Raw genomic sequence first — 13,795 nt, forward strand, 5'->3', positions numbered from 1 at the left:
ACCTCCATACGACAACGTGCTGCGTGTGACATCGTATTATTCTTCTGCACACGTGGGCGGCGCACACTGGAGTCTGATATGGGCCTGCAGAGTGAACGCAGCCTTAGATCAGCTCGTTCTGGTCGGTGTTTATTTCCCACTGCAGGTCAACGTGCAGGAGGCACAGCACATGCTCGCCCACCAGATTTTATTAGGATCCCAAATTACCTAATCAGCTACTCCTCCAGATAAAAAAACAACAGATTAAAAACTATCGCGTGATTTTAAAAACATAAAGAGAATAATAACTAACAATATTCTTCCTGCACAACACAACATATTAGTATAGCTAATGATAGCGCTCCATATTAAAAAGTGTGGCTGCAGCTCAGGGCTGTTTCTCAAAGCTTGCTTCACTGCGTGCTTTAGGATCTGAGCTGGAGGAGAGTTCCATGCAACTTCATACGATACCGTTTACAGGCGTCTGTTGGAACGTCTAGTGTGGCAGGTTTGCGTATGTTAGAACTGAATGTGAGTTGACTGAACAAACAATTATCTGTCTGCTCTAGTGAATTTCTTATTCGGCAGTTTTATAAAATCGCCCCAAAAAAAACACAAGTGAATTTCTTCTCACTCCCAGACTCGTCACATATGGACGCACGGACAAGACCCATCGGCGTCAGTTTGTAACGCACTGGGGATCCCTGTAGCGTCACCGCTCAACACAGTAGAGGAAGCCCTGTAGCGTCCTGACGGTAAAGGCAGGTCCATGATATTTAAGAGGAAGGACTGAGTAAGGAGGTGGCTGGAGGGCCAGAACCCACGACTTTGAACCAGGAGACCGGGGTTCGTGTCCCGTGTGAAACAAAAAGTCAACATTAAATATTCTTATTTAAGTTACATAGGTTGAGTAAACTGCGTAAGTTACGCAAGTAACGTTACTGAACGTACATGGTTATTTTCACCCTAACCACGACTTTTTCCTAACCCTAACCTTGTACTTTTGGTGCCTAAACCTAACCAAACTGCGACGTTTCACAACTTTAACATCATGCCGTTCAAAATGTTTTGCAACGTTAACGTTTTATTTCGAAAGCCTAATCGGATGTTGCTAATCGTTGCTAACCTGACCGCAGAGTCCTGTCTAGTTTAATAATAGATTGACTGACAGGTTATCTACCCGACAGCTAACATGCTAACACCTGACTGACTGGTTATCTACCCGACAGCTAACATGCTAACACCTGAATGACTGACTGACAGGTTATCTACCCGACAGCTAACATGCTAACACCTGACTGACTGGTTATCTACCCGACAGCTAACATGCTAAAACCTGACTGACTGACTGACAGGTTATCTACCTGACAGCTAACATGCTAACACCTGACTGACTGACAGATTACCTACCTGACCGCTAACATGCTAACACCTGACTGACTAACAGGTTATCTACCCGACAGCTAACATGCTAACTCCTGACTGACAAACAAGTTATCTACCCGACAGCTAACACGCTAACACCTGACTGACTGGTTATCTACCTGCGAGCTAACATGCTAACACCTGACTGACTGACAGGTTATCTACCTGACCGCTAACATGCTAACACCTGACTGACTGACTGGTTACCTACCCGATAGCTAAGATGCTAACACCTGACTGACTGGTTATCTACCTGAAAGCTAACACGCTAACACCTGACTGACTGACAGGTTACCTACCTGACCGCTAACATGCTAACATCTGACTGACTGACTGACTGACTGACAGGTTACCTACCTGCGAGCTAACATGCTCACACCTGACTGACTGACAGGTTATCTACCCGACAGCTAACATGCTAACACCTGACTGACTGACAGGTTACCTACCTGACCGCTAACATGCTAACACCTGACTGACTGACAGGTTATCTACCCGATAGCTAACATGCTAACACCTGACTGACTGGTTATCTACCTGACAGCTAACATGCTAACACCTGACTGACTGACAGGTTACCTACCTGACAGCTAACATGCTAACACCTGACTGACAGGTTATCTACCTGACAGCTAACATGCTAACACCTGACTGACTGACTGACAGGTTATCTACCCGACAGCTAACACGCTAAAACCTGACTGACTGACAGGTTACCTACCTGACAGCCAACATGCTAACACCTGACTGACTAACAGGTTATCTACCTGACCGCTAACATGCTAACACCTGACTGACTGACAGGTTACCTACCTGACAGCTAACATGCTAACACCTGACTGACTGACAGGTTACCTACCCGATAGCTAACATGCTAACACCTGACTGACTGACAGGTTACCTACCTGACAGCTAACATGCTAACACCTGACTGACAGGTTACCTACCTGACAGCTAACATGCTAACACCTGACTGACAGGTTACATACCTGACAGCTAACATGCTAACACCTGACTGACTGACTGACAGGTTATCTACCCGACAGCTAACATGCTAACACCTGACTGACTGACCTGTTATCTACCCGACAGCTAACATGCTAACACCTGACTGACTGACAGGTTACCTACCTGACCGCTAACATGCTAACACCTGACTGACTGACAGGTTATCTACCCGATAGCTAACATGCTAACACCTGACTGACTGGTTATCTACCTGACAGCTAACATGCTAACACCTGACTGACTGACAGGTTACCTACCTGACAGCTAACATGCTAACACCTGACTGACAGGTTATCTACCCGACAGCTAACACGCTAAAACCTGACTGACTGACAGGTTACCTACCTGACAGCCAACATGCTAACACCTGACTGACTAACAGGTTATCTACCTGACCGCTAACATGCTAACACCTGACTGACTGACAGGTTACCTACCTGACAGCTAACATGCTAACACCTGACTGACTGACAGGTTACCTACCCGATAGCTAACATGCTAACACCTGACTGACTGACAGGTTACCTACCTGACAGCTAACATGCTAACACCTGACTGACAGGTTACCTACCTGACAGCTAACATGCTAACACCTGACTGACAGGTTACATACCTGACAGCTAACATGCTAACACCTGACTGACTGACTGACTGACAGGTTATCTACCCGATAGCTAACATGCTAACACCTGACTGACTGACTGACAGGTTATCTACCCGACAGCTAACACGCCAACACCTGACTGACTGACAGGTTACCTACCTGACAGCCAAAATGCTAACACCTGACTGACTGGTTATCTACCTGACAGCTAACATGCTAACACCTGACTGACTGACTGACAGGTTATCTACCTGACAGCTAACATGCTAACACCTGACTGACAGGTTACATACCTGACAGCTAACATGCTAACACCTGACTGACTGACTGACAGGTTATCTACCCGATAGCTAACATGCTAACACCTGACTGACTGGTTATCTACCCGATAGCTAACATGCTAACACCTGACTGACTGACTGACAGGTTATCTACCCGATAGCTAACATGCTAACACCTGACTGACAGGTTATCTACCCGATAGCTAACATGCTAACACCTGACTGACTAACAGGTTATCTACCCGACAGCTAACACGCTAACTCCTGACTGACAAACAAGTTATCTACCTGACAGCTAACACGCTAACACCTGACTGACTGGTTATCTCCCGACAGCTAACACGCTAACACCTGACTGACTGACAGGTTATCTACCCGACAGCTAACACGCTAACTCCTGACAAACAAGTTATCTACCTGACGGCTAACATGCTAACACCTGACTGACTGACTGACAGGTTATCTACCCGACAGCTAACATGCTAACACCTGACTGACTGACTGACAGGTTATCTACCTGACAGCTAACATGCTAACACCTGACTGACTGACTGACAGGTTATCTACCTGACAGCTAACATGCTAACACCTGACTGACTGACTGACAGGTTATCTACCCGATAGCTAACATGCTAACACCTGACTGACTGGTTATCTACCCAATAGCTAACATGCTAACACCTGACTGACTGACAGGTTATCTACCTGACAGCTAACATGCTAACACCTGACTGACTGACAGGTTACCTACCTGACCGCTAACATGCTAACACCTGACTGACAGGTTATCTACCTGACAGCTAACACGCTAACACCTGACTGACTGACAGGTTACCTACCTGACCGCTAACACGCTAACACCTGACTGACTGACCTGTTATCTACCTGACAGCTAACACGCTAACACCTGACTGACTGACAGGTTATCTACCTGACCGCTAACACGCTAACACCTGACTGACTGACAGGTTATCTACCTGACAGCTAACACGCTAACACCTGACTGACTGACCTGTTATCTACCTGACAGCTAACACGCTAACACCTGACTGACTGACAGGTTATCTACCTGACAGCTAACATGCTAACACCTGATTGTTATTTACCTGTATTATGCTACGTCACTGCCGGGTGTTGTTGTAACGTCACAGTACGTCAGTAACAGTTAAAGCTACATGTATGCTTCTGTGTTTAAAAGCCCCAGCTAGCAGCTAACAGTTAGCATACGGTCTGTATGTTGTTCTCCGGTTCTCTGTGGTTCTCTGCGGTACCGTCTATGTTCCGTGCGTCTTCTCTCTTGGCTACATGTTCGCGCATAAGTCCGGTGAGGACGGGACCCGTGTATTTCCTGCAGTAAATGTCGTGTTATAAATAGCAGCGGAGGCGGAGCGGGTTTATCTCTGAAGACATCTCCGTCAGAACGGTAATAAACGGTGTCCCTGCCGCACATGAAGCTCCGCGGGGTGGACGACTCACCGGCGGAGAAGGGGGAGGGGTGTTTGTCCCGGGTTTTCGTTGGCTCGGTTCAGTCCGACAGAGTCTCGGATCTTTCTGGCTCCCAGTAATCTGCAGCCATGTCGCTGCTCCGCTCGGCTCCAGTCCTCCTCCGGTGAGTCCTGACCGGAGACACCCGCCGTACCGGGAGTGACGTCACAGCACGGCGCCCCCAGGTCCGTGTCTCCCCCGGTACTTTATTTATTATTAGTGTGAATGCATTGGAATAGTACGGACTAATAGCATATATATATATATACACACAGTTTATTTATTTTCCTTTTTTTGAAGAACAAACCCACACAGAGGGTGTTTATAACTGTACAGTATATAAAATATATACATGTAGCCTATATTTCCACTTTCTTAGAGTGCATTTGAGCTTCTTCAGGTATATAAATTCAGCTCTTCTGCATTTTCTGCATTGTTTTGCAAGTTCATATCAGCTTTCAGTGTTGTTACACTTTCTTAATGTTTTCTTGTTGTTATACCTTCCTGACAGTTAACAATTTAGCTTTTGTGTGATGTCAGCAGCGCTTTGGCTCTGATGTCACTGCAGAGTTTGAAACAGAAGATGAAATAACTTCAGGATGATGAAAGTCCTGTGGGTGGGCAGCTCCATCGGACAGACCTGCTGTCAGAACAGGTGAGCCCTGGCAGGGATACAGGTGTAGGACTGAACAGCAGACACTCTTCAGGGGTTATTTATTAAAACAGGAAGAGTCACTTTTGGAATAAGTGTAGGCTCTCTACGTGAGGAAATCCACAAAAAAACAACACAGGAAATCCAACTAGCCATGAAAGGTTCAAAGTACAGTAACAGAAAGTAATCCAAGAAGTCAGGAAGGTGTAGGTGGTACAAACTGACAAGCAGCCGCACACGACAAAGTGACGAACTACTGACTGGCGAGGACAGAATGAAGATGATGACAATATATACAGAAAGACACGAGCAGGGAGGGAGATCCCACAGGGGCAACACTTGAGGGATAATCTGCCGATCAGCCATAACTTAATGACCACTGACAGGGGAGGTGAGTAACACTGATTATCTCTTCACCAGTGTACCTGTCAGTAGGCGGGATATATCAGGCAGCAGGTGTCATCGTCAACACGGTGTCCTCACAGCTGATGTGTTAGAAGCAGGAAAAATGCGTGAGGACGATTTGAGCAACTTTGACAAGGACCAGCAGGTGGTCATAATGTTATGGCTGATTGTTGTAAACAGGAAACAAAGCCAGACACAGACAGCTTCAAAATAAAACAGGATGCGGGCAGAGACACAGAACAAACCGTGACACCTGCAGCTCTTTATACGTCCGTGACCCAGCGCCCCGGCCGGGGGTTACAGGCCCAGAAACATCCCAACACATTTACAGACTAATCAGTACATGAAAACAAACAGAGCAGGGTGCCTGTTCTTTATTAAACATCACAGATCTGATAACAGACGGATGTTTTACTGCGTTTCTCTTAGTGGTGATGATGTCACAGTACACAGGCGAGCTGAAGCTGAGCCGCTTGGTCGTCCGAGTTTGGACAAAGTTTGGACTCCCAGCCGCTCGAGTCTGAACTCGGTGTCTTTAAACCATCAGGAGCAGAGAGACGGACTGACAGCTGTAGGATTAAGAAGATGATTGGCTGAAGCAGGATTACAAAGAACGCGCTGATCAGCACTTCTCTCTCCTGCAGATTCACTATCAGTTTAAATTAGAGACGTAAAGGAGAGCAGAGGAAACTAAGTCACCACAGCAGCTGGTACTGATACCACTGATACTGTAATACTGCTGCGAGTACTACCTTTAATACTGATGTCTCTCTCTCTCAGCATGTCTCTGCTCACGGCGTCGGTGGTCCTGGTCGCTCTGTATGTTCTGTGTCGGTGTTTGATTCCCCGGCTGGTTCAGTGTAACTCCACTCTGGCTCTGCTGTGGCACGACGTCCTGCTGGAGATGATGCTCGACCTCCTGGGGGGAACAACGCGACCGCAGGTGAGCTCTGACTGCCTGCCCGCCTCTAACTGGGATTTTGATTTTGACCTATAATTTCACAACCATCCGAAGTAGATTCACCACGAGAGTGAGATACTGTCTGTGTGATATTAACCTTGTTTTAAGACCCTCAGTCCTTAAAGGTCCAGTGTCTAATATTTCTGAGGATCTATTGACAGCAACATAAGATCCATGACTAAGTTTCCAGAGGTGTGTAAAGACCTGACATAATGAACCGTTGTGTTTTTATCACCTTACAATGAGACATTTCTATCTACAGACACTCCTCTCACAGGGGCGCCGCCATGTTGCGCCACCATGTTGCGCTGCCATGTTTCTACAGTAGCCCAAAACGGACACACAGCTCTACAGAGAGTTTTTCATCACTACGTTGAATGCGTACAAGAAGAAGATGGAGATATAATTGACATGTGAGGTGACCTGGAGGGCAAAACAACAGACCAACACCGCGACTCCCCGTAGAGACGCCGCAAAAGCAGTCAGATTTTATTTGGATCACCTTTAAACTTAAGAAAAAGAAAGTGTTGTCCATATCTGATCCATTTAACGTTACAGCATCCGCTGCCGCATTTCTGATGTTAAAAACCGCCAGGCCCCTGCCGCCGCTCGACTGCGTCCCACCTGGGGAATCCCTCACCTAACACAGCTTCGGCTCGTCTCCTCCTAGTGAATCCGAAAGCACGACAGCCATCCGCAACAAGTAAACGCAAAGTAACAGTGCATCACTTGCTTATTGGTTGGCGGGCAGCAGGAAATAACGTCTTTTTTGCCCTCCGAGGGAGCGTTTTCCTCGGAATGTGACGTCACGTGAAAACTATGAATAGTAGAAGAGAAGAGAAATTTGGAGAAATGGAGAGTGTGTCGGCCACCGAAGCTTCTCCTGCTCTTACAGAACAGTATACAAACATATTAAAGGTTTACACTGTAATAATAATAAAAACTTTCTATATTATATAAAGATATTCAAAGAGGACCATTTGTTGAAAGCTTTTTGCCTTGGTTTATAGGATCAGTGGCGAGGAATCTTGGTGTCTGGATTGAAAGCTGGTGCAATCATGTTTTTATCATCTTAGAAACATTTCTAAAAAGCGACCTTTTTAAACTTTTAAAGATACTGAGAGCATTTAATACGCTTTCATTTCTTCACGTTTGGACTATTGTAACAGTCTCTCTTATCGAAAATCTATTGTTCGGCTACAGTATGTCCAGAATTCAGCTGCCAGGCTTTTAACTAGAACCAAGAAATGTGATCCTATCACTCCTGTTTTGGCTTCGTTACACTGGCTCCCAGTATGTTTTAGAATTGATTTCAAGATTTTACTGATTACATTTAAGGCTTTACATGGTCTCTCGCCCCCTGCTATATTGCTGACCTACTAGTACCTTATATACCAGCTCGTAACTTGAGATCCTCAAGAAAGGGCTTTTAGTGGTCCCAGAGACCCGGCGGAAACTGAGAGGGGACAGAGCCTTTGCAGTTAGGGCTCCGAGGCTCTGGAACAATTTACCTGAGGAAATTAGGTCGGCTGAGTCAGTAAACTCTTTTAAATCCCTTGTTAAAACTTGTATCGTAGAGCATTCCCTGGTTTTATTTGATGTATATTTAGAAGTGACTTTTGTTTCTTGTATTGTTTTTATATATGTTTTTATGTTATAACTTTGTAACGGTGGTTTTAAAAAGTGCTCTATAAAGGAAAGAAAGAAAATAAAGAAATTAAATTGATATAAGACATCGTCGGTGTCTGCGTGTTGTTGGAACGCTCTGATAATCCAACACATTGTAGCAGCGTCCATGTTGATTCCACATTCAGGCTTAAGAGCACATGAACGCACACTGAAGTCGGAAACGGGACCATCCGAGGAGCACCTGAATGCACCGTGAGCCGCTGGTTGCAATTCTCAACCGTCACCACTAGATGCCACTGAACCTTTAAAGTGCAACAGCGACACCTGGGATTGGTGGAGCTCGCTGTTACCGTGGGGATGTTTAAAACCCTCGGCTGTCACGTTAGCTACTGCTAGCACTGAACTGTGCGATGATTTCCCTCTCTGACACGCTGCGTTTTGACTAATCACGTAATATTAGCATAACGGTAGCTACGCGTATATAGCTGAATAAAGGAAACGAGTAAAGTTACCTTCCATATCTGATCCAGCGGTTCTTCCCCGTCACACTCGTGGGGAACCCGTAGAAGCGACACTGCGCTGTGCGTTTGTTTCACGGTCACGATTCGGATCTTAGCTGGATTGGTTCACAGCTTAGAAACTCTTTATATAAGGATTTTTGGTAAAGTCAATGGATTAAATGAACAATTTCATTCTGGAACCGGAGCCGTGAAAAAGTGACAGTCTGTGTTTATAGCTGCCCGTCTGTCTCCCAGCGCCTCCTGCGGGCCGTCTGTGTAAATGCAGTCAGAGGGGATCCGGACAGCGTCATCGCGGCCGTCGACTGCTTCTGTAAACACACAGAGTGGGCGATGAACGTGGGAGACGAGAAAGGTACACACACGCAGTAATACACACTGATATATATACGTGGATATAGCTGCGCGCGTTGCTTTAAACGCGTGTCTCTCTCCGTCTTCGTCTTCCAGGAGCCATCTTGGACTCGGTTGTAATGGAAACCTCCCCGTCCACAGTGCTGGAGTTGGGGACGTACTGCGGCTACTCTGCTGTCCGCATCGCCAGGCTGTTGTCACCAGAAACAAAGCTGATTAGCGTGGAGATGAACCCGGAGTACGCTGATGTGGCGCGACAGGTCATCCAGCACGCGGGACTGCAGGACAAGGTCAGAGGTCAAAACATCCTGTAGCACAGAGACACAGCATGTGACGGTACTGTAGCCACGCGTTGATCAAGAAGAAACCGACCTTGCATTGGTGATCAGTGCTACAACAGTGCAGGCAGAGCAGTAAGTCCCTGCTGCAGCTGTGGCCACACGCAAAGCCTTTATGGACATTAAAACGGCTGGAAAAAAAGGGACATCAGGTCACAAAAGACCAACTGGAGCAATTTGCTGAAACCAGGCACATGTGAAAGCGATGCGTCGCACGCGGCCGTGTCGCGCACGAGTCGCTGCATCCGGTAAGACAAAGAAAGCACGAACATGTGGTGAGAGTTTGAATCGTTTGAACTGATTCGTACATAGTCCATAAATTATTCTGACATTCAAACGACCACCTTGAAAATCGCTTCACATCTCATCACAATAACTCGAGATATTAATATATAAGATACAACAAAATACTGACAGATCTTTGGTTTGGAACTCGCTCCAGCTGCTGAGCTCTCCACGTTCATACCAGGGGGTGAAAGCAGTTTGTTGCAGCCTTCTTGCACTTCTTAAATGTTACTGTGGTTTGTTCCGACCTCAGAGCGTTGCAGGGGTGCGACGCCAAATGTACAAACAATAAACATGGCAGACCGTGACAAACACGTTTCTTTGGCAAGTTTCTGCACCGTTAAACCCTCGGCGGTGCGCTCGGTGTTGATGAAAAGGACGGCCATTTTATTAAAAACAAGTGATAAACAGATGTTCCTCGTTGACTGTGTGTCCTTCAGTCAGCAGGAGTCGGAGGCTACGTTTCCTGATGTTCTCACAGTTCTGGGCGTTTTTAACATTTTCCTGAATAACCTTTGGTTAGAGAAGACGACTTTACTGTAACCAGCTACTTAATGACACTGGCAAAATGTTTCTACATGCAGAACAAGTTTTACTGTTTGATACGAGTTTGTATTATTTTAATTTAAAACTTTATTTTGCCTTTTAGTTTATGTTTTACCGTTTACAGTGTGAGCTTCCACGGGAGCTGCCGTCGTTGTGCATTACGATGCTGAAACGACATATCGTGCTGCTCCGCTTCAAACACTTCCTGTGAAGCGGGACTCAAACCTCGGTCTTTCAGGCGAGGACAGGCTGGAGAAAGAGCTTTCGAGGAGATGTCTTAATTTACAGGGCGGTCAGAATTCACATGTGCAAATGAATGAGAACTGTGAACGCCGAGCTCTCAAGCTGAGCTGTGCATGTTGGCAGGGCGCGTTAGAGGACGCGGGTCGGGAGACACAAACAGGACTGAATCAGTTTGGATTTCAGCTATTGAACGTTTATTGATCTGATAACCGATCGCTGACGTCACTCCGTCAGGTGTGCGTGCTGGAAGGTGAGTCAGCTGACCTGATTCCCAAGATGGCCGACATGTTTGGAATCCAGACGTTTGACTTTGTCTTCCTGGACCACTGGAAGGACCACTACCTGCCAGACATCAGGCTGCTGGAGGTAACGACCCCTGACCTTTAACCCCCCTGACCTCTGAACCCGCTCTATGTTCTGACCTCTGACCCCCCCTCCCTCCCTGTAGGACTGCGGTCTGCTGGCTCGGGGCTCGGTGGTCCTGGCTGATAATGTGGTCTGTCCCGGAGCTCCAGAATACCTGAACTACGTCAGATCCAGCCTGAAGTACAGCAGCAGGTTCTACCAGGCTCACCTGGAGTACACCAGAGTCCTGGACGGGCTGGAGAGGTCCGAGTACCAGGGAGAGAGAAACAGACAGACCGGTAGAATCCAGACTGAGTCTGGTCCAGTGTTTACATCTGGATCATGAACACATCAGCTGACGACGGCTTCAGACTCGGACTGATTCTCTTTGTTTGTGAAGGATTTTCTGATGTTCTCATTTTATGTGATTATTTGTTTGGACATAAACTTCTGATCAACAGAAAGTAAAACCGGGTCGTGGCGTGTGCGGGGACGCTGTGTCTCTAGTCTGCATCCCCACATACAAGTACTGAAACTCAATCAGACCATCACACAGGTTTACGTTCCAAAGACCACTTTACACTTTTTCAGTGTTTGTTGTGTTTTACACGATGTTTTCATGGTTCTAACTTCAGCAGCAGCCACGAGGAAGAGACAGAGAAACTTCTTTGTCCCGAGTTCAGCCGAAGCGTCAGTCTGTGCGCTCACGCGAAGTCAGGATTTCCCAGTTGAAATGTCTGCACAGACCTGGACCCTCTGCAGTGGCCTCGTGTGCTCAGAACACTGGCAACATATTTCTACATCACACAGAACAGGTTTTACTGAAAGCTTTACTGTTTACAATGTGCCTCTGCAGTTGTGTGGCGTCATTCAGCTGCTTCTCGTGCAGTCGGGTCCATGTTTTTTCTCCAAACTCCAACCTCATTGTAGTTCCGAGTTGCCTAGAGTGCTCCTCAGCTGGTCCTACCCCCCCACCAGCCGTTCTCCCTACTCGAGACCAGTCTTGGGCCCAATCCCAATGTCCCCCCTGAGCCCTGAACCCTCAGACTTTACCGACGTCACCTGGAAGGGCTCGAGAAGGAACGGGACAGCTCTTTATCACGTTACCTGAAACGCTTTTTATTTGATGCTTTCGCCTGATCTTTCTCGCCCTGCAGAGTGGAGGAGAGCTGCATGTCACCAATCATTAAAACACTGTTGTTGGTCGAACAGCCTCATTAAGCAGAAGCTAAAATAAATAGTGTGTAACGAGGTGGCTGCTTCCTCTGACTTCATGTCCATCTTCAGTTAAGAAACGTTACCATCAGCTTGTTTGTTTACTGTTTTCTTAACGCAGATTTGCAGTGATGTTTCTCTCGCTTCCCCCGGCAACCCCCGTGTTTCACGTCATACCGCTATGAACTGTGGGCAATTCCCTCAGGCAAAGTCTGCAGAAATGCAGACTTACGAAAAGGATCTAAAAAGGGCTCAAAATGTCCGCGAGAGGGCCCTCGTGCACTTGACCATTTGACAGTAGGGGCCTCAAAGTCTGTGAGGGGGGACGTTGGGATTGGGCCTTGGTCTCAACACCGGTCTTAAGACCCCTTTTGATGGTTGCATTTGTTTGGATTTTATTTCAAGTCCAGAACTTTGGGAATATCAATAAATTGCTTTTGCATCGTCTGATTTATTTGTTAACATCTTAACTTTGATTGGATGGAAAACTTCTTGCTTCAAATGCAACCAGTGACCCTAATTAAACATGTGCCGGTAACGACCGGTGAATTCAGTCTTTGTATGTGGATCTTTCAGATCAGTTTGAGACGTACCTCTGATCTCGTTCCACATTTCATTCTGTGTCATGTAATGTGGGGAACTGGTCTTGGTCTTGTCTCGGTCTCGGTCTGGACGACAACACTAGTCACGAGTAAAGAGAGATTTTAAATTGGGGCAGGAAGATGTGCAGGGCAAGTTTATTTGTACAGCACATTTCAACAGCAAGGTAATTCAAAGTGTTTTACATAAAACATAAAAGCAACAGGGAAATATAAAGTTTAAACGCAACATAGAGGAACTGAAAAAATACACATTAAAATCTAATAAAAGCAGCTGATGTAGAAATCATTTACTAAACATCCTCTAAATGCAGGAAATGCTCCTGATAAAGGAGTGTTTGGTCCAGCGACTGGAGTGCGTGTTCTAAACATTTAAATATTAAACGTCATTCTGTCAAGTGTGACTTTACAGACAAAGTCGATGCAAAGTAGAGCCGCGATTTCCTGTCGGGTTGCGCGAAGGTCACATGACGCTGAGTCGCAATAGCCTATCTAAAAGGAGAAGTCGAGGACGGAGCCGGGATAAAACTCCGTAGTCGGTCTGGATTCTGCTCTGACAGCTACGCCGTTTACTCGCAGGAGGAGCTCAGAGTTAACTGCTTTTATTAAATTAGCTTTTTACAACTTGATTCATCTTCACTGGAGCTTCTCAGCAGCTTCCGTGCACATCCGGCTCCACTGTTGCTGTTAGCGTCGTTAGCTCTGCTGGACTGCTACTTCATATTTATATAAAACATTAGTGGGAGAAAAGGAAGCGAGGAGGTTGAACTACCTGGTGAGTTCAGAAAACATGTGTCTGTAACTTTATTCCAGCTGTCGTTGTACTTTACTGTGAACAGGTTAGCGTAGCATAGCCCTGATCGAACCAAACTCCATTCAGAAAACAAACATTTTAGAAGCCGCTGTCCTGCTGACAGACCTGA

General features: G+C 46.4%; 2 protein-coding genes across 5 annotated transcripts in view; one reads left to right on the plus strand and one right to left on the minus strand.

Annotated features, from left to right (window-relative positions):
* cdk16 (cyclin-dependent kinase 16) overlaps positions 1-4,911 on the minus strand; it is a 32,571-nt gene extending 27,660 nt beyond the window's left edge. Inside the window, exon 1 of one of the 3 annotated variants that reach the window (XM_038722664.1) lies at positions 4,774-4,911. The gene's annotated coding sequence lies outside the window, so the exon portion shown is untranslated. The other 2 variants (XM_038722665.1, XM_038722666.1) reach the window with 2 other exon arrangements.
* On the plus strand, positions 4,826-12,687 carry comta (catechol-O-methyltransferase a). Of its 2 annotated transcripts, none has more exons than XM_038722698.1 (7): positions 4,826-4,967; positions 5,326-5,437; positions 6,620-6,782; positions 9,185-9,302; positions 9,398-9,591; positions 10,948-11,079; positions 11,162-12,687. In XM_038722698.1, the coding sequence occupies exons 2-7, from the start codon at positions 5,382-5,384 to the stop codon at positions 11,402-11,404; spliced, it is 906 nt and encodes a 301-aa protein (XP_038578626.1). In that variant the 5' UTR covers positions 4,826-4,967; positions 5,326-5,381; the 3' UTR covers positions 11,405-12,687. The 2 variants fall into 2 exon arrangements, with proteins under 2 accessions (XP_038578626.1, XP_038578627.1); XM_038722699.1 differs by having other exon boundaries at positions 4,830-4,967; positions 5,323-5,437.
* Positions 12,688-13,795: the final 1,108 nt, after the last annotated feature.

The sequence above is a fragment of the Micropterus salmoides genome, unplaced genomic scaffold (genome assembly GCF_014851395.1).
Source record: "Micropterus salmoides isolate LMB-PRFRI ecotype aquatic unplaced genomic scaffold, ASM1485139v1 Ms_hic_scaffold_16, whole genome shotgun sequence".
Taxonomy (NCBI): Eukaryota; Metazoa; Chordata; class Actinopteri; order Centrarchiformes; family Centrarchidae; genus Micropterus; species Micropterus salmoides.